This window comes from Castor canadensis, chromosome 3 (assembly GCF_047511655.1).
Source record: "Castor canadensis chromosome 3, mCasCan1.hap1v2, whole genome shotgun sequence".
In the NCBI taxonomy this organism is placed as follows: domain Eukaryota; kingdom Metazoa; phylum Chordata; class Mammalia; order Rodentia; family Castoridae; genus Castor; species Castor canadensis.
Genome location: NC_133388.1, coordinates 40,936,070 through 40,956,783, shown reverse-complemented (window position 1 = coordinate 40,956,783; position 20,714 = coordinate 40,936,070). Strand labels below are relative to the sequence as shown.

Sequence of the window (20,714 nt, the reverse complement as noted above, 5' to 3'; positions counted from 1 at the left end):
TTGGCAGGTAATGGTCAAAGACTGTGTGTGTGTGTGTGTGTGTGTGTGTGTGTGTGTGCGTGTGTGTGTGTGCGTGTGTGTATGTGTACTCAAGGCCTCCTGCTTGCTATGCAGGTACTTTATCATTTGAGCCATGCCCCTAGTCCTTTTTCCTTTACTAATTTTTCAAATAGGGTCTCGCATTTTTACCAGGGCTGGCCTGGACTGTGATCCTCTTTCTTGGGTAGCTCTTGTGCAGCTGGGATGACAGACATGTACCACCATGCCCAGCTTACTGGTTGAGATGGGGTCTCACTAACTTTTTGCCCAGGCTGCTCTTGAACCTCAATCTTCTCAATCTGTGCTTCCAGAGTAACTGGAATTACAAGAATGAGTCACCTTGCCTAATCTTTGATATTTTTTGAACAGGGAGTAAGAGAAAGGGAGCCATCAGTAATGGCTTCAAGGTATTTGAGGTAACTGGAAGGATGGGGTTACAGGTTTGAAAAGGAAGCACTACTGTGGATATGTTAAGTTTGAGATGCCTGTTAGATATCCAAATGGAAATGCAAATAGGCAGGACATAGAGAGAGATCCAGCTTGGAGACAGGAGTTTTCAACCTACTGGTTATATTTGAAACACTGACTTGCCTAAGCTTACAAACCAGTGATGTAGACAGAGAAGTGCAGAGATTGAATACTGGGGCACTCCAAAGGCACAGCATAAGAGAAAACCCAGCGCCAGACCCTACAAGAAGAAAATGCTTCAGGGAGGGAATGAGAACCCATGCAAATATTGCTGGGAAGTGAAATAGGAAGACTAGGGACACAGACTGAGAACTGCGCCTTGGATTCAGCAGTAAGGAGTCTATTTATGGCGGTATGGGGTTTGAATTCACTACCTATTGAGCCACTCCACCAGCCAGCAGTCAGGAGTTTAATGGAGACAAGATGTGATTAGGAAGCCAGATTAGAACGGGTTCAAGAGGGAGAGGAGGAGGAGAAGTGGAGACATTAGTCGGGGCTCTTTCAAGGACATTTGCTGTAAAAGCAAATGAGTAAGGGGGAAGTGGAAGGAAGAGGAATCGAGAGTGTTTAACATACCCATCCCCTCACAAGAATGGAGAAATAGTTAATGTTGGGCTGCCGGGCTTGATCAACTAGAGGGAAAATGTGATGTTTTAGGAGAGGCAAAGGAGAATTGCTGCAGTCACGTCCTCCAGGGGGCGCGAGGAAAGGGGAGGCGCTGGCCCCCCGTGGGGGGGGGGCAGGGGGGAGGGGGAAGCTGAGCAGTGGGGCGGGGGACCGGAGAGACAGACCGCAGAGTCGGACAGCACAGATGACAGCGGAGTAAATGTGCGGGAGGAAATTAATTACCTAGAGGGATAATAGATGAGTTCTGTCCATTTTCCAAATGTCCCAGCATATATTGTTACAGTTTCACAAGCTATTAAAAGAAACAATTCATCCCGAGGTACGGCTTGGGTGAGTAAGGCGGAGAGAGCGGTTTCAAAGCTTACTCCGCGCCTGCTCTAGGGTCAGGAGCGACTTCTAGTGGTTCATTTAGAGCATTAACTTTTTTCTTGTTTTCTGGCCTTTGAAAGTACAAAATCACACTGCCCACTCTTTACAATACTATTATTTTTTAAAGAAATATGATCCCCCACTTAATTTTCAAAAAACGGCATCGTGCATTTGAGTAAAATAAAGCCAAATCACATGCAGTCCAAGCTAGAGTTGCTATTAGTTATCATTACTAAGACGTTCCCCTCTAAGGACACCATTCTCTGCAGTGCCACCAATGTTGATGTTCAGACTGCTTACTGGATGAGTGGCTTTACTAAATCCAAAGGAAGGACAGCTGGCAGGCCTCCAAGGTGGAGGATCTTCTCCATGCTGACATACAGTACAATGTCTCATGGTTTTCATTACTGGGGACACTTGAGTTTGGGTTGTCCGTGGGTTTCCCCTGCCTGGTCTGTGCCCTCGCTCTAGGTTGGTGAACTCATTTCCTCATGGAGTCCCCAGGTAGTCTCCAAGACTAACTTAGGCCTTTTGTTATGCAACACCCGGTGCTTCTTTCTGCTTCATGGCATTTTCCTTAGCTGCAATTTTGCATCATTGTTTAATTATCAATTTTAATTATATTATCAATTTTGCATTATTAATGTCTTTCTTCTGGTAATTCATAAGACCCATAAGAGCAAAGACAATGTCTGGCTTGTTCACCACCATCTCCATAGCACTTAGCTCAGTGCCCAGCACATAACTGATACTCTATAGACATTGATTGAACAAACAGACTCTTGTCAGGATCCCATTAACATCTTTTGGATCCCACTAGAGGAGACTGCATTTCAGAAATGGATTTCAATTTCTAAAATATAATTTGCAGTTGCTTTAGGTGCACCTGTGCAACATGTGACAACTTGTTACAAAATCATTCCAGCTAGTCTTTCCAGCTCAATCCTTAGAATTTAAATGTTGTTTCTGGCTGTTGGGCCTATATTTCCTGGATCCTAGACCTATGACTTGAAGTTGAGTAAGTAAAATGCTCTGAGCAAGAAGTAGAGCTTCTCTCTCTCTCTCCATGTGGGTATATAGTGTGTGTGTGTGTGTGTGTGTGTGTGTGTGTGTGTGTGTATGGTACTGGAGAAGAAACATGGGGTGTGCCTATACTAAACATGTGCTCTTCCACTGAGTTACACTGTCAAGCTCCTGGAACAACTGTTATCTTTTCCCACAGCTCCCTACCCTAAATAATTTAACCTCTTGTGTTATAATTTTGGTGTAGTCCTTTTGATGTAGGCCCTGAAAAAAAAACTCCCTTCTATTGTTGTTCAAGGTTAGTGTTTTCCTAAAATCACTGCTTTAACATTATTTTAATGGGGGCACATATGATAATTAGGCCAACTTAATGGGAATTTTTTTGTTGTTTTTGAATACTTTTAGATTAACTGTCAAATTAATGCAAGCATACATGGGTATATGTGTAGCATGTTCTCTGAAATTTGTATTCCTTCTGCTTGAGACGCCTTGTTTTTTTTCTCCTGGATGGCTCCTTGTTATCCTGGGAGTCTCAGCTTAAATTCCATATACTAAAGCCAAGAGTACCGGTCTAATTTAGATGCCTACCTGTTATTTTCCTTCGTACCATTATTTTAAGTTTTCACGTATTTGTATTCATTCGTTTAATTCTGTCTATTCCTCTAAAGTGTAAGGGACTTTGTTTTGGTCACGTTTGCAGACCTGTCACAATGTCTGACAGGTAGTAGGTGTTCCTACTATTTGCTATTTCTTTTGTTGTTTGACTTATGCTCGTTTCTTCTATAGCATTTTAGCTCCTGCTATGCACTGTAACTCCCAAGGAGGTGGGAGAAAAGTACAACAACACTGAGTACTGAAATGGCAAGTCTTCTCATTTGTTGAGGAGCTGCTGGCTTCTCCGGGGAGGCCATCAAGGACCCATAGGTAGGCATAATAATTCTATTAGTAATCGCGTGACTGAGGCAATCAGGGGAGCTGTCAGAAATGCTTTTAAAGTTACATTCCTTGGGTTCTTGAGCAGCCAAAATTACAAACTACAGCATTTCAATGAGGTGGGAGTTGGCAGAATGTAGAAAGGAAGTTTTTTGTTTTTTTTTAAGGTTTGCATAACGAACCAAGGCATCCTACGCCATCTCTCTGAAATGCAACTCAGATGCACGCATCCTTTCCTGCGCGCCAGGAAGTCAAGCTCTTGCAACAGCTCATCTGCCCAATGGGGGGCGGCAGCATCCCAGAAACTCACTCCCTGAAGATGTGTAGGTGGGAGGAGAGATTCGCGTTCAAAGTCTTTTTGACTCTACCCACTCTCCGTAGCGCCTTAGCCCGCTCGAGTTTCAATGCGCGTTGTTGCTGGACGAAGCTGAGTCCCATATACCGCCCGCTGCTCTCCTGATCATGGCCTCTTCGAATTCCTTCACCTATTATTGCCCTCCATCCTCCTCCCCAGTCTGGTCAGAACCGCTGTACAGCCTGCGGCCCGAGCACGCGCGGGAGCGGTTGCAGGACGACTCGGTGGAAACAGTCACGTCCATTGAACAGGTGAGGTGGCAGGACTGGGCGAGGCGCCGCGCGGGGCCTTCTGGGAGCGGGAGTCCAGTCGGCGGGGCCGCGGGGCGCCGAGCTCCGCGGGAAACTACCACTCCCACAGTGCACCGCTGCGCCCCCTGGCGGGCGCCGGGCTCCAAACTGGGGCTTCCGGGTGGAGCGTTTGTGGGGCAGGCGTGTGGAAGGGTCGTTGCGAGGCTACTTCTGAGAGGAGAGCACCGGGTTCAAGTCTACTGTGCGGACCCCACAGTAGCCCAGGCGGATCGGACAGCCTTCTCCATTCTGCCCGGACGTCGGGAGGTGCGGGGACCGACAGTGCACTTTCCCCTACCTGCTTGCGGTGCAGGACGTTTAGGGGACAGAACGGTCGGACGCGGTCATGCCATTTCATAATCGGTTTAATTTCTGACTTGCAGTGCCATGTTGGGGCCTGCCACGCGATGGGCGTCCTGGTAGTCGTTTGGGCACTAGCTGTGGGTTAGCCACAATACCAAGCGTTGAAAAACAAAGAAATAAAACAGCCCCTGGTCAGCCTAGTTGGGGAAAGCAGGCACGAGAGCTAGTTTGGAAAGTGCTAAAAGTATGAATTTGGATTGCTTGTCATTCACTAAGGCCTAAAGGTAGAGTTGAGCATATCATTTTGAAAGTGTTTGAGGAATGAGTAGTGAAGTATAGTGAACAAAACTATAGTTTTGTTTTCCTTTTCATTCCCCAATTGGAATTGTTCCCAAATTAATTGCAGAGCTGTTTATCCATCTGTTACTAGGAGTTGTGGTCACGATGATTCTTTTTAACACTAACAAGCATCCAGCTGCTTACTAAAATAAGATCTCTTAGTAAGATCAGTACCCAGATTTATCCTTGGAGGGACCTGCTTTATTTTTCATACCTGCACTTGAAAGCTTTTGTTTAGGCAAAATTAATAGCAGTAATTACTGTATTTTACAGTTACAGCTCTGAACATAAATCTATAACAAAAACAAGTGCTTGGATACATGCTAATGCATATAATAGCAGAAGGAATATTTTAACTGGAGGTTTATGCTTCATGAGTTTTAGGTTATCCTATCCTATAGAACTCTTTTTTTGGTCCCAGAACAGTCCTAAATGCTTTCTACATTGTTACCATTCAGTCTTAACACATTTTGCAAATGAGAAAACAGGTGTAGAGAAGTACCAGGTTGGTAGGAAAATGATACATTTATCAGAAATAACAACCTTGCTGGGAAGATTTGTTTACATAAGATACTGCTATTCTTTTGTTGACTGGAACTTCTCTTTTTTGATGGATTTTCTGACAGCTCAATTTTGTGCCATTGCAATAAAAAGAAAGGCTTGTTGCTTGCTTCCTGATTATCAGGAGACTACTTATTTGTTAGACAATAATTTGATTGTAGGAGTTAAAACTATAAACAGTAGAAGGAGCCCTTTGCAGTGGGTCCTTCTGTTCCATCCATTCGTTTTGTTTCATTTAACATATACTTGAGTGCTTTTTTTGTGTGACAGGTACTGTTCTAGGCACTTGACCTAAGTCAGTGAATAAAGGAGACTGATAACATTTTTAAGAAACTCTTATTCTAGGCCAGGAAGGCAGCTAATTAAGAAGAAAAATTATTAGTGTTGAGTTGTAGCTCAGTGGTAGAACATGAATTTAGCCCACAGGAGGCCCTGGTTAAATCCCCAGTACTGTATACATACACACAAAAGTTAGATATGTTGTGAGAAAAATAAAGAAGGGTAGATGGGAAGGGATTTGCCAGGAATGGTATTAAGGGAAAAACTGACGATGATGTTAATTTGATCTGACATCTGAGGGATGTGAGGGAGCAAGTCACTAGTGACTCTGGGGATAGAACATCTGGGAAACAGCAAGTACAAAGTACCCGAGGCAGGAGAGTTCTTGGTGAGTCAAAAGATTAGCAACAAGAGGATAGGGCATGAGATGAGATCCATAGAGGGCCCTGTGGGCTGTTGTAAGTACTTTAAAAGACCCTGATTGATATGGGAAGCCATCTGGCTAGATAGCATCCACTTGCTTCCTAGATTCACTGGACCCTTTTCCACCCTGCCCTGTGGATTTGCCACAGAAGGTGGACCTGCCTGGCAGGATCTGTTGCCTTGTGTAGCTGGTTGGTGTTTGGCCAAGGAAGTATTGCTAGGAGGTGAGAAAGAGAGGAATGAGATCATTTTGTTTTTTCCCTCCTGCAGAGTTGTGTGGGCTGGAGTTTCCCTAGACTTCAGGTTATATCTATCAGGTGCCTTCTCCACAGAGCCCCTGTCTTCCTCTTCACTCTTTCCTATCACACCTTCAGGTCTAAGAGAGGATCAGGTGCCCCTGAGTTCCCAGCTCCAGATGCTGTACTCTGCCTGTGGGTTCCCTACACCTGCCATATCTTTGTAAACTCTGTATAAACTCTCCTCGATTCACTCACTTTGTGGCACCTGACTCGCGCCAGGACTCAAACTGATCCCTGATCATAAGGTTTTGGGCAGAGAAGTGATGCAATCTGACTAGCAATTTAACAGGTTGGTGTAGGTTACTGTCAAGAGCAGAGTGTGGACAGCAGGTATGGACGGTAGAGGGTACAGAGTCCTGGGTAAGAGATGACAGCAGCAATGGAAGTGGTCAGTTTCTGTCTCTCTGTTGATATGTATTTTGCTGATGGAAGTGATGCAGGAAGGGCCTTTCATTATGACTTTAGAAAGCAAGGTGTGGTTGCAAACATGGTGATTCAGGCCAGTAGGATAATATCGATAGTCTTAGCATTCATAGCCTTGCCAAAAGCAGTTGTTCATAATAGATACTACTCCAGTGTTTCTTTTGGTTATTCCTTGAATAGGGGCCAAAGTATCATCCACTTGAAATAGCGTGTCATTAGACAGCATTTAATCAAGTGACAACTCTAAGGGGAATATAAAACAATTAGTACTCTTAGTCCCTGCTCTCAAAATTGTTTTCTCTTGAAAAACAAAAGAAACAAAAGAATCACAGTGTTTTAAATTATGACCATATCGCATGGGAAGAGGAAGAGCAAGCTGTGGGCCGAGGGAATCAGGGGTGACTTGGTGGAGAGCGTGGACATGGAGCTGGGCTGTAAAGGGTGAGTTGGGGCAGCTGTTTGTGTAGGAGGAACCATTGGGAGGGAAGGGGCCACCCATGGACTTGAGAGCCGGAGAGACCATGGGTTCCAGGTCCTGCCTCCTGCTCCTCTTGCTTCATGATAGAGTCTTTCAAAGAGTAATAAATGAAAGTGGGGCAAGTCATTCAATATGATCAAGCTTCCCAGTTCTTTATGTCTCCAGTAGTAGGAATCGTAGGTCTGCTTGGTTAAGTGCTCAGCAGTCTAGCCATGTGAACCAATCTTATTTAATTGGAATCCAGCATATACTATATTGTCCAATTATATGGCAGCCTCAAATTTCAAATTTATAAAAAGTCTAAAAAATTGGGCCGGGACTAGGCATGGTAGTACACACCTGTAATTCCAACACTCAGGAGTCTGAGGTAGGATAATCGAGAGTTTGAGGTCTGGGATACATAGCAAGACCCTCTCTCAAAACAAAAGAAGGGAAGAAAGGGAGGAAGGGAGGAAGGGAGGGAAAAAAACCTAGGTAAGTATGTAGGTCAGTATTAGAGTGATGCCTAGCATCTGAGCATGCACAAAGAAGGCCCGGGTTCAACAGTCCTCATTACCTCCCCCTCCCCAAGTCCAAACAACTACTTTTACATTTTTAAGTATGTAGGTAAATAAACAAAATGCATACTGACAGAATTTACAGTTAAATTTAGGTACATTCAAATTTTTTCTTTTCTTTTTTTTGGCAGTATTGGGGTTTGAACTCAGTCTTGCACTTGTTAGGCAGGTGCTCTACTACTCCTCCAGCCCCAAATTCTTTCTTTCTTTCTTTTGAGACAGGTCTCAAACTCACAATCCTGCCTCTGCCTCCCAAGTGCTGGTTACAGGTGTGTACCATACATACCCAGCCTACCTAGTACCACACCCACCTAACAACAACAACAATAATAATAAAATTGGTATTATAAAATTAGCTAGGGATTGAACTCAGGGCCCTGTGCTTGAGCCAGGCTGCCTGGCCTAGAATTATTTGTTTTCACAATGTTTCCAGTTGGTGTGTTTGTGATTGCCACAAGGTAACCATTTTCTTACTTTTAAAAATAATATTTAAAAGGCTGGTTTATAAAGGTAATTTAAACAGGGAAGTGTGACGTTATGTCCCCAGGAATAATTACTAAATCTATGTTTAATTTTTCTTTTTTCACTAATACCATTAGCCAAAGCAGCCCCAAATAGACCTTGACTCAGGTTGTTTTAGGCTACTGTGTCAATCTCAACTGGTACTTTGTAAACAAAATGAAATTGAAAGAACTCCCCACAGCAAGAGGTACTTTATAAGTATTTGATTATAAAATGACTTGTTTCTTTCTGAGGAATTTTTTTTTAAAGAACCTTGCCTATGTTTAACATATTAATGATTCTTTTACCAAGCTTAATAGAAGTATAAAATTCAGAAAGCAGTCTGCTTTCTGGAATGGTCCTTGTCTAGGAGAAAGGTAGAGATGTAGGAAGAAGGCAAGTGATGGTCCACGATGTGGAAGTTGGTCATTATGAGCTCGGCTATAGATAGAAGGAAGCTGTGAAAAGGAAATTACCAAGTACATTTATTGATTTTACCCTTCCTTGATAAATAATTATTTTGTTCTTTTATTAATATTGATTGGATTTCTAGAAAAACTCAATGAGACTTTTTTTTGCATTGCTGAAGACAGAATCTAGGACATTGCACACACATGCGAGGCAAATATTCTACCACTGAGCTACATCTCCATCTCTCTCTGAAGTATCTTTTTTTTTTTTTTGACACAGAGTCTAACTATATTGCTCAGGCTGGTCTTGAACTCCTGGGCTCAAGCAACAGCTTCCTGAGCAGATGGAACTATAGGTGTATGACACCACACTTGGCCCATGAGGCATCTTTTAAACAGAGTTATCCAGATTGTAAGCAGGTGGTTACATCTTGCTTTATTGCTATGGTACCTAAGTCTTGGGGACTTCAGTGCAGTCACTTTGTCTCTGGCCCCTTGAGTCTATCACAATCCCCCCACTGTTGCAAAACACTAATGCACACAGTAGCATATATCATATATGTGTATATATCTGTAAATACATATTTATTAGGTTACATATTGTAAAGATATATGTATATATGTATCTATATATATGTGTGTACCTATAGTGTATGTGCATGTGTGTGTTGAGAGAGAGAAGGAAACCCACTTATATTCTGTACATAGAAACACCTAGCCTGTGCCCTGTTGAGCAGGTGTGAACTGACAAACTAGTAGACCTTAACTCTGAACTTTTGTGTTCCCTTTTTGCCATATCCTAAGAGATCAGTTCCTTTATAACTAGAGGTGAGAAATGTATTGTTAGAACTAATATTTTTTTTGGGGGGGGGGCCACAGAGATTGGGGTTAGGATTAACATTTATTATGCTATTTATTCAGTAGGCTTTCGAGGGTCGACCTGGGAACCTGTTAAATTTGACATTGCTTTGATGGAAAACAATGAACTTTGGGAACACTGCTTCTTTATATGCTGTGGCCTGCTTATCTGTGTGTTGTGAGGGATGGTGAGGCATCACAAAACCGAGCACTTTGGAATCCCTTTTTTTTTTTGCTTTTGGTATTGAGGATTAGACCCAGGGCCTCTTGCTTGGCAAGCAAATGCTCTAACATTTGAGCTATTAGCCTCCCCCACCTCAAGCCCTTTTGAGATTGTCTTGCTAACTTTGTCCTGGCTGGCCTGAACTGGTGATCCTCCTGCCTCTGCCTCCACATGTACCACCACACCCAGACAGAACCCCTAAGGAATTTATAGTTAACAAAAAATGTAAATAATAAACAATGAGCTATCTTTTTTACAGCCTAGAATTAGCTGTTGCTAACATCCCATTTTTTGCCTTTGGTTATTTGTTTAAAGGAAAACAATCCTTTAAATATGGGTATGTCCTTTACCCATATTCCCAGTTCAGTCCCCGCCATTGTGAGTTAGGTGTGTATCCTTCCACTTCTTCATGTTCAGTCTTTTTGTGTATATACAAAAAACTAATTGTGTGTGCATTTTTAAAAAAACACATAAATTGTCATTTTCATCTTGCCTTTTTCATTAGTCATCATTATCTCTATTCAAATTGATATTTATATAATTACTGTTCAAGATAATTTTTAGAGAAAAAAGTAAAATCATGATTTACACAGGTAAAATTGAACATGTAATAAAAATTTTATTTTATTCACATATGAAGGAACGAGGCAGATGTTATGACCAGTTCAAATAAAAAGTCAGCATAAATTTATATGGCGTAAAGAAATTGAATTTCAAATAGAATAAAAACTAGTTTTTTTGGTTGGCTGTGGTGGCTTATGCCTATTATCCTAGGTACTTGGACAACAGAAATTGGGAGGATTGAAGTTCTAGGCCAGCCCCAGGCAAAAAGTTAGTGAGATCTGTCTCAACTAGCACCTGGGTATGGTGGCTAGTACCTGTCTCTTAGCTGTCTGGGAAGCATAAATGGGAGGATCATGGTCTAGGGTGGCCTGGTCAAAAACCAAGACTCTGTGCAAAAAATAACTGTAAGCAAATTGAGCTGAAGGTGGCTGAAGTGGTAGAGCACCTGCCTAACAAGTGCAAGGCCCTGGGTTCAAATCTCAGTACCACTACTCCTCCCACCCCCCCAAAAAAACTCTGGGTTGTTGTTGTTATAGTTTAAACTGGGGAATGGGAGGCAATCAAATGAAAACTATAATAGGGTATGACAGTTTGGATATCTATCAATAACATACAACTTGTAAAAAAGTGCAAAATAGTTTAAAGAAAATGAATAAGGCCAAAATCAGACAGCCTAAAAGGATGTGCTGTTGGCAGTGCATAGTTTTCTGTTGAAGGGCAAAATTCCTGTGTTACGATTGTGCAGTGTATTTACAGTATTGTTTACAATGTACTAGAGTATGTAGTAGTCAGATGTGATAACCTGCATGTATGGTATAGCATACTGTTGTATCATGTCATGTGTAGCATATGCTATCCATTCTGTTAATGGGTATTAGGGATGCATCAAAGTTTCTACTGCTTACAGAACTGTGTAGGGAAGAGCAAATATCTTTCCTTCTATACTTATTTCTTGGTGGGGCCTTTATAACAAAAGACAGATTAACAAGAGAAAAACATACAATTTTATTTAATATAAGTTTCTTGTGACCCAGGAGCCTTTGTAAGGAGGTAAAGACCTGAAGAAGTGGTTAAACCTGAGTATTTTTATGCTACCTTTGGTGAAGAGTGGAACAGCATGGACAAGTATGGTAGGACAAAGGGACCATAAGATAAGTGGGGGAGACATAGCAAGGCCTGTTCCTTCTGATTCCTCTCTGTGATCTTTCATCTTCAGAGAAAACGATGCTCATATGTGAGGGTTCCATGACCTGCATTGGGGAGGATCAAGAAGTTCTTCCTGCTCCTGCCTTTTCTCAGAGTTCTTCAGCTTAAAATATTCAACATGCAAACAGGGTGTCTATTTTGGGGTAGTTATCCTGAACCCCTTCAACTGCAGTGAGCATCTTTAAACACACCTTATAATGTGTGCAAGAGTTTCTCTAGGTCTGTTGAAATGTTACCAGTAAATAGTCTCAGAAGACTGGGGCAGAGAAGATCTCAGGTTCTTGGATCTCTTAAACAAAGAACTGGACAAAGACATAGTTTGCAAACCAGTAGCAAAGTTTTATTGAAAGGGAAGGGAAACTATAGGTACTGCAAAAGAGAGAGCAGTGGGCTCTCAAAACAGAGAGCAAAAGGCATAGAACCCTGATCTTTGTTCAAAGGGCATTTTTTTTTAATGTGGTGCTGGGAATTGAGCTTAGGGCCTTACACTGGCCAGGCAAGTGCTCTACCACTGGAGCCATGCCACCAGTCCCTCAAAGATCAGTTTATAGGTTGTAGGGGAAAACAGAAAAATCTTTGCAGGAGGGCTAGAGGACTGACAGGTTTGACTGAGAAGGTCTCATAACATGCAGCATTCAGCGCAGGTGCTTGTATGCTCATTCTCAGGTTTTCAATTGTATACATGAGATACAACCAGTATTTACAAGGTCTTAAATAGATGGTTTTACCTGAGAGTTCAGATTGAGGACAGATTTCCCTTTACCAAGCATGTGCCATTGTTTCATTTTCCGGTCTGAAAAGGGCCAAGAGACTCCTTTGTCTTTTGGGGAGCTTACTACTACAAAGGAATGTACAATCGAAAAGGAATTTGCAACTGTAATGACCATTAGAGAGATGGTACTGGATGGGGACATGGAGGAATTCAGCATGCAGTGACCTTTTGCTGAGGTGGGTTGAGTTCTGTGGCGCCTTTTTTTTTTTCCCTGGTACTAACCTGCCTCAGTAAGAGGTAGAATTGCTAGGTCATAGGGTCTGGGCCCTTTCAGTTTTACAACCTGCTCCCACATTGCAAAGCAGATGTGTTACTGGAAAGTTGGCATAGCTAGATAGCCTTGAGTCTGGTGAGAGAAGAATTCAGGCAAGATGTGAAAAAATAGTAAAAATGATAGTAAGGTTTATTAAGAAAGAATTTAGTATAACAGGATAAAAGTAAGGAGAAATGGGGAGAAACCTTTCTTCTCCCCATGCAGAAAATGGGAGTAAAGACTCAAAATGGTGGTCCTTATCTGTAGTCTTGTACTTTGTGATCTGGGGAATACACGTGTTCTTGTCTAGCAACCTCTGATCATTAAGACAGTGGATCTGGGTGGCTAAAATAGGTACTAAAACATGGAGATGTCACCTGGGCTCTCCCAAAATACAGGGACAATGGTTTGAGTTTTAGGACTTCCCTTTGCCAAACAGGCTTTTTTCTTTTGTCCCTTTACCCATTCAAGGAACCTTGCAGCTTGTTAAGTCTCAAAGGGAAAGGCAGATGCAGATGGACCTCTTATTCTCCCTGTTCTTGTGCTTAACATCTAAAAGGAGGTGGGAGGGGATAGCTGCTCAGGCTTTTTAGTTTTTACTTCTTTGTTCCAATGTCTTGAGTCTGGCCCTTTTAATATTTATTAAATTAATATAATTTCCCCATCTTCTCATCTGTCCTGTTTCTCTAGTGGAGGACTCAGGCATCAGTGTTTCTAAAGCTCCCCAGGTGATTCAAATATGAAGTCAAGGTTGTGAAGGAACCCCTAGTACCATTCATAAAGGACTTAAACCTTGTTCAAGATCAAGGAAACTGGGGTAGCCTTCTCAGGAATCTTAGAACACTAGGGAGAAAAAAGAATCTTCTTTCTAAATTTTTGAAGTTCTTAGCTGGGACTCTCTGTGTCCAAAGAGATTAACAAGAGAAAATCTATACCCAGAGAAGTTAGTAAATCTGAAAGAAATGACTTGGGGTTCTGACTTAAATGCAGTCTTCAGCTGAAACAAACAATGGTTTAGGGGAGGTCAGTAATGGGCAGGTGACCTGGAAGAGACATATGGAGAACACAGATAAGGTTTGTCAAGCAGATTTACATTGAGCCTTTTTTCTTTGACAGAGTCTGGGAGTTCTCTTTCTGGAGGGAAGAGTGGGGAGGAGAGGAGGATGAACAAGATGGAAATTGTCTTTAGAGATGTAAATTTCCCTTACAAAAGGGTAACTTCTGTGCTGTTGTCAGCTTCTCCTGTGTCTGCTGTTTCTCAAAATAATCAGCTCAAAATAATCCATACCAAAGAGGCTTATTTTGGAGTGATGTATTCTGCTCTCCTACAGTCTTATTTTGGGTGGCGTACTCTAGTATCCTACATTCCCCCAAAATATTAAGTAATTTATTCAGAGAACCGTTTTATTTGTTATACTTAAAGAATTGTTGTTATCTTTGTTTATCTTTTATTATTTGGGAAGAAGTATAGTGAGCAGTTTAAAAAGCATTAACAAATGTTATGAATAAAGAAAGTACTATTTAGCCAGGCATCTCACACCTATAATCCTAGCTAGTTGGGAGGCTGAGATCAGGAGGATAAAGGTTCAAGGTCAGCCTGGGCAAATACTTTGTGAGACCTCCATCTCCAAAATAACCAGAGCAATGGACTGGAGGTGTGACTGAAACCATAGAGTGCCTGATTTGCAAGCACATAGTCCTGAGTTTAAACCCTGATCCCACCAAAAAATAAAAATAAAAATAAAAAAAAAGAAGAAGAAAGTACTATTTTGATCAGAAGATTCCCCCCAAAATTCTTTGTGTCCTGTGTGGAAGAATCCAGGCAAGGCATGTGGATGTAGTAAGGAAGGTAGTAGATCTTATTAAAGACAGGGGAAAGGCATTACAAAAAGCAGTGGTGGCCTCAGCTAGCCAGGTATGCCATGTGGGATGGAAGCAGCAGAAAGAAGTGTGTGGGACCCCTGTTTCAGACATTTTAAACTGGTAGGTGGGAAAAGATTTGGTTCCAGTGGTCAGGCTAGGATGATTGACACGCTGTGCATGCAGGTAAACTAGCTTTCAGGTATTTTAATCATATGCACGATGTAATCAGTATTTATGCTTTTTTATCTGAGAGGTAATGGACGGTGGAATCATCCCAAGGCTTCTTGTCTTACAATGTACAACAACAAAGGATAACACTGAGCTGAGATAACCAGTTTCACATGAAAAAAGACTTTTGCGTGAAATGTGCTGAGAGTAAGTTACGTAGGGTCTGAGAAGTCCCATGGCATCCTTTCCTATTTTTAGACTGCCTTAAAACTGTTAACAATGCTGGTGTAGTCTGGGATCGGAAGATTTCCAAATTCTTTGTATCTCACTGAGAAGAATCCATGACAGGACATGTGGGTGTAAAAGGAGTTTATTAAATGTTAGGAAAGGAAAATACAAAGGGAAGCATGGTGGGTGCAGGTGTAGCCTGCTGGCCAAGAGAGTGTGTTTCTGCTTTTCAGGTGCTTTTAAAACCTATGGGAAGGGGAGAACCAGGTGATTCCCATCCAGTAATCAATGAATAGTCAGTTCCCTACCAGGTGAGGGCAGTTCCTGAGTCAAAGATTAAAGGCTAATCTAAGATGTAATATTTTTCTATTAGTCCTGAATTTTCCCTAATTTTAGCCTACCTCAAATTCCCCCCGAGAGACAATATTTCAAAAATTCTTTTTTTGGGGTTGCTGAAGGGGGCAGTCCATCTTCAGTATCTGCTTTGAGCTGACAAGGGGCAGCAGACCCTACCTACAAGGGGAAATTGTCTCTCCTCTTTCTTTCCCTTGGGGTTCATTTAGATGCAAGGTGTCTGAATTATTGTCCAGCACAGTCAAGTTTCCTCATGGAGATCTGGGTTGCTCATGGAGATCTCATTCATCTGTAAAGATTGATAGCCCTATTGCCTCATGATTTGGGTCCTAAAGACTTTTATTCTGGAAGATATAAATTTGGTTTAGAAGGTATGATCCGAACATTAACAATGAGAGGAACATCAGAAGTGGCCCTGGCAGGTGTAGCAGGAAGGATAAAAAATCTAACTTTTCATTTTGAAAAGTGACAGTCTTATGGTTACTTTGCCTATAGGTGTTATACCTGTAGCTATTTTTAACTCTTAGATGGCCCTCTTGTTTTGGACTACTATCATAGTGGGCAGTTACAGCTGACTACATTAAGGGCCAGGTGTACTGGGGGGCAGGAGTCAGTCTAATAAGAGAATAAGCATCAATGAGTCAGTTCAGTACAGAAAGAAGACTCACGGCATCCCTAGGCAGAAGTTAGACACCATTGAAAATTATACTGCCTTTGCTTAAACAGAAGGCCTTGGCTAAAACATGAGTTTGCCTTTTGTCAGAAACTTGGAAGGCACATGTGTAAGAGGCCTCAGGCCCCCCAATACCTCCCCCCGCCTTTTTAAAAAATCTCTTGGCTTTGGTTACTTTTAGAGGTCTGGCATAATTGTCTCCATCTGGATCTTGAGAAGTCCCCTCATTTCTGTTGTCCTTTGAACTGTCTTGGGTGGCTGAATGTCACTTGTTCCTCTGAGAAGTTGGGGGATGCAGAACGCTCAGGGGTTGTGTCCTCTTAAACTGTTTCTCTGAACAGTCTTCTCTGAGGATTCTTCCAGTTTGACTGTTTTGTTCCCCAGAGCAGGAGTAGCTTCTCCTGGAAAGTCAGAGTTTATCCCATAGAGGAGGGGAAGTAACACATCAAACAGATCAGAAGTCCATGCCAATGCAACCTTTTTGGCCAAATTAAGTAACAGAGATTTATTTAAAAAAAATGGCTCTTAGGCTGGGCTTAACTAAGTCAAATTCGCTGTCCCATAGGGGATGTACCAACACCTTTAAGTTGCTATAAAGTGTCAGCACACAACAGTTAAAATGTTTAAAGTAACCATGGTTAACAGTTTAGCAATTAACATAACATTACTTTTGATTATATAGTATTGCTAAACCTCTCTTATTATAATTGGTAACATACGTACAAACTTGTAAAAGAAGCTAAGACACCAGTTTGATACAGTGTCTTTATACAACTCTATTTTAGGAGGCTTATATACTGGAATACAAATCACACCTAACATACAAAGCAGCACCATTACAGTTTAAACTTTGAATTCTGGTTAGGTAAAGTAACAAGTTTTGGTTGTCAGTAGTATCAATACAGTAATGACAATTAAAAACCCTAACATTTCCAATGGTTAGGAGAAGATAATGTCAGTAATTTTAAATAGCCCCTGTTTTAATGTTTAATTGCCTATCATATCTATATATAAAATAATGTTTACCTAGCCAATGTCAGAGAAACATCGGTTTATCTGACAAGCAGATGTCAGGCCTAAATGGCAGAACTTTTAGCATTTGTCATAAAGAACAGAAATGTCAAAGACCTTATTAGACAGAATGTACCTTAGCTAAAAGAACTATAGCTGTTTAGATGTATACATTTTTAACTCTATATGATTTATAACATTTAGATATATGTACAAGGCACTAGCAGTATTACAATCATTTAAAAGAATTTTTACTTGGTTTTAACTTCGTTTCCTCAGTGTTACCAGAAAAAAACTTTAGGGTTTTTGCATCTGGCAAGAGACTAGTTTAGGTAGGATGCAAAGAATAGTAAATAATTTCAAATGGGCTATGTAGAGAGCTTATCTTCTTTTTTTGGTTGGCAGGATAAAAGCACTCCCAGTATTTAATGATACAGCCAAGTGAATATGTTGCCTTCCTCTATGCTGGCTGGTAGAAAAAAAGAGGGGGAAAGGGAAGAGGGAAAATACCAATCACCCCTCCACCCCTGCATGAGGACTCGTGAATGGAATTCTCTATGCTGGCCAGTGAAGAGAGAGAGAGAGGAAAAGGGAAGGAGGGAAGTTGCCCTTTGGTAGAGAGCAAGATGGATACCAAGATCTTCAAGGTGTCCCTCTTATATCCTGAAAGTCTCAGTTGTAGGTCTTCTAGACTTGACTTGCCTAAAAAGCCTTCCTACAGATGTCTCTGTGTGAACAAGCTTCAGGGCACCCCAACTTCCTACCATTCTCCAAAGGGCCAGACTCTTACACCCCTGTACAAAGGTTCCTAAATGGGATGCTGATCCTGAATGCCAACCCAACTATTAGAGCATAAGAATTATTATACACTGGGCAAAAAGACTGATACAAAAAACAACATGTAAAAGGAAAAGATAGCAGTATAAAAGAAGACAGTCTGTTGAATGTTAAAAGAGAAACATCTTACTATGAACTTTTGTGACCACTACAGAATTAACTACCAAATACCAAGGTAAGGTTCATTAATACAAACCCATCACTTATGGTTAGTTTTCACATCAGGCCATGGGGTTGTAGTCAGCTTGTAAACTTGAGAAGAATAGAGGGGATAAGTATAAACCAATAAGATTAACGTTTCAAATGATTAGATACAGAAACAGAGTTAAGGGAGTAAGCATAAGAAATCACATCCGAAACTGTTGATGTTAACTAACAGAATGGCTTGGGACACACAGCTGAGTTGTTACTGACCTGCTTGTAACCCCTAGAGTCCAAAGATAACAGGCTCAGTCATTGAGAGTTTATGACACACATAATTACACATAATTTAGTGTTCTAGGATTAATCACCTTTTAGTACACTCCTAAAACCTTAAAGTTTTATCATCCCATCTGGAGGGTAAACTTTTGTTTGGTTATGGGAAAATTTTATATCAGCCTATAGCACCAAAAGATCCTGACAGTTATTTTGATAAAACAGAAACCCATTTTTTAAACACACATTAGCACCTTAAGTTTTGATGTCAGAAAACTCTCTAGGTAAACTTTAAAACTATAGTCAACCCAATCACACATATGTAAACTTATAAGCTTTAAGACCTTAATTTGTATCTTGAAACAACCTTTGTAGAAAACCAAATTTAGATAACACTGCTTTTAATAAAACTCTTAGCAACTTTATAACTTAAAAGACTTAGGAAGAAAATTAAATTGAACTATCTCTTTTTTTATAATAGTAATCTATAAGAACACGTGGGTCAATAGATCTAATTATAAAATTACACTCATGATAGAATGAAACAGATTATTTTCTTTTAGTCCTAAAACAGAGGATAGTTAGACCTGGTTAGGATGAGAACTTCAGATAACTTTTGAGACAGTTGTGCACATTAACTTCATAAAAGTAGCTTAGGAATCATCCTAAAGACATACACACACACACACACACACACACACACACACACACACACACACGTTTTAACCTAGGCATGCCAAAGAATATCAAAGCTCACATATATGAGCTCAAAAAAGTAGAAATTAAGTGGCCACAATTGGTAGGAGACAAAGACATACATAGAAAACACACACAAACAATCACATTAATGCAGAGTGTACTCTGAAACAAACCATTTCCTTGTCATTATCTTTAGTAGATTAGTCAGCTAGATTCCTAAGTAACTTATAACAGATCTTTAACACAAATACTCTATTCTTTGTCCAATCCTTAACAGATTAATGTATCAAAAAACAACATGTATAAAAACTATATTAATTTAAAGAATTTAGTTATAATAAGTTAGTTATAATTTTCCTAGAGATGGCAAGATGGCATCCTATCTCTAGGGAGCGGCAAGATGGTGTTGAACACCTACCTGATGGTTCCATCATGGTGGTGGCATTTGCTGTGACCACATGGTCTCCCCAAAGGGTCTCTTAAATGGAACACAAAGACATGTTACATGCAACACACAGGCTCAAAATAGCAATATGTTATAGAAATAAAAGACAGCTCCCTCTGAGAGACAGGTGTCCATATGAGTTAGTCATCCTAATTGAAAAGACCAAATAATCAAGAAAACTAAGGTGGGATTTAAAAGGTTATGTTAGTCTCCTTGGATGTGATATCATTTGATAGTTTTGAAGAATCAGTCGTAGGCTGTAGAACTTTTCCTGCTTTGAATATAATGTCCTGTCTTTTAGTTTTAAAGGCTTATCTAAATTTAGGATTACTAGGGATAGGGCAAATGTCAGTAAACCTTTAAGCTTTGAGGGGCTTTTGTTGTCTAGTTTACTCCAGGTGTTTATAATCAGATCTGGGTTGCCTCATAAAGGGGCTTTGCTATTACTTAGAAAGCTAGGAATCCAAATCCTATAGAACCTAGCGATTTACAGATCCACAGTTTGGAAAGGACCTTAAACAAGTTTAGAATCTTACATACTACACTGAGCAATAGAGAACAAAGGTTTTTTTGTTTTTCTTTTTTTTGGTTCTGGGGCTTGAACTTAGGGCCTATACTTTGAGCCACTCCACCAGCCCTTTTTTTTTTTTTTTTTTTTTCATTTTTCTTTTATTATTCATATGTGCATACAAGGCTTGGTTCATTTCTCCCCCCCTGCCCCCACCCCCTCCCTTACCACCCACTCCACCCCCTCCCGCTCCCCCCCTCAATACCCCGCAGAAACTATTTTGCCCTTATCTCTAATTTTGTTGTAGAGAGAGTATAAGCAATAATAGGAAGGAACAAGGGGTTTTGCTGGTTGAGATAAGGATAGCTATACAGGCACCAGCCCTTTTTTTATGAAGGGTCTTTTCAAGATAGGGTTTAATGGAACTATTTGCCTAGGCTGGCTTTGAACCATGATCCTCCTAATCTCTGCCTCCTGAGTAGATAGGATTATAGGCATCAGCCATCGGTACCTGGCTAAGAACAGTTTCATTAATCTCTAGCATTAGAGTTAATGTTGCCCTCACACACAAAAAAGAATAAAACAAAAGTAATAATAAATGAAGTATCATGATGGAATAGATTTGATAAGAATAAAACCTCTAATTGAACTGCCTATTCAAAATACCCATACATAGGGACCCATACATTTAACCTCTTGGGTATAATTAAGCCTAGTTTTTTCTCTGTAGGTAATGGGGCATTTTTAAAAAAATATGCTATTTATGTTGTACTTTGCAAAATATCAACAGAGAACAGTTAAAGTTTTATAAGGAAAATACAAAACAAAAACAGTGATAGCAAATATTTAAATATACAACTGTTTGAGAAATTGATACTTGTTAGAAATTTTTTTGGGAAGCTTGATTGAAAATGTCTTAGAGAAAGATCCAAACTAGATGACAAAAACTTAGAACAGT

General features: G+C 40.7%; 1 protein-coding gene across 1 annotated transcript in view; it reads left to right on the top strand.

Moving 5' to 3' along the window:
- Positions 1-3,799: 3,799 nt before the first annotated feature.
- Positions 3,800-20,714, top strand: part of Fntb (farnesyltransferase, CAAX box, subunit beta) — an 83,369-nt gene continuing 66,454 nt past the window's right edge. Inside the window, exon 1 of the mRNA XM_020170916.2 lies at positions 3,800-4,065. Within this exon, the coding sequence (XP_020026505.1) occupies positions 3,922-4,065 (144 nt within the window). The 5' untranslated portion in view covers positions 3,800-3,921. The remainder of the gene's footprint in view (positions 4,066-20,714) is intronic.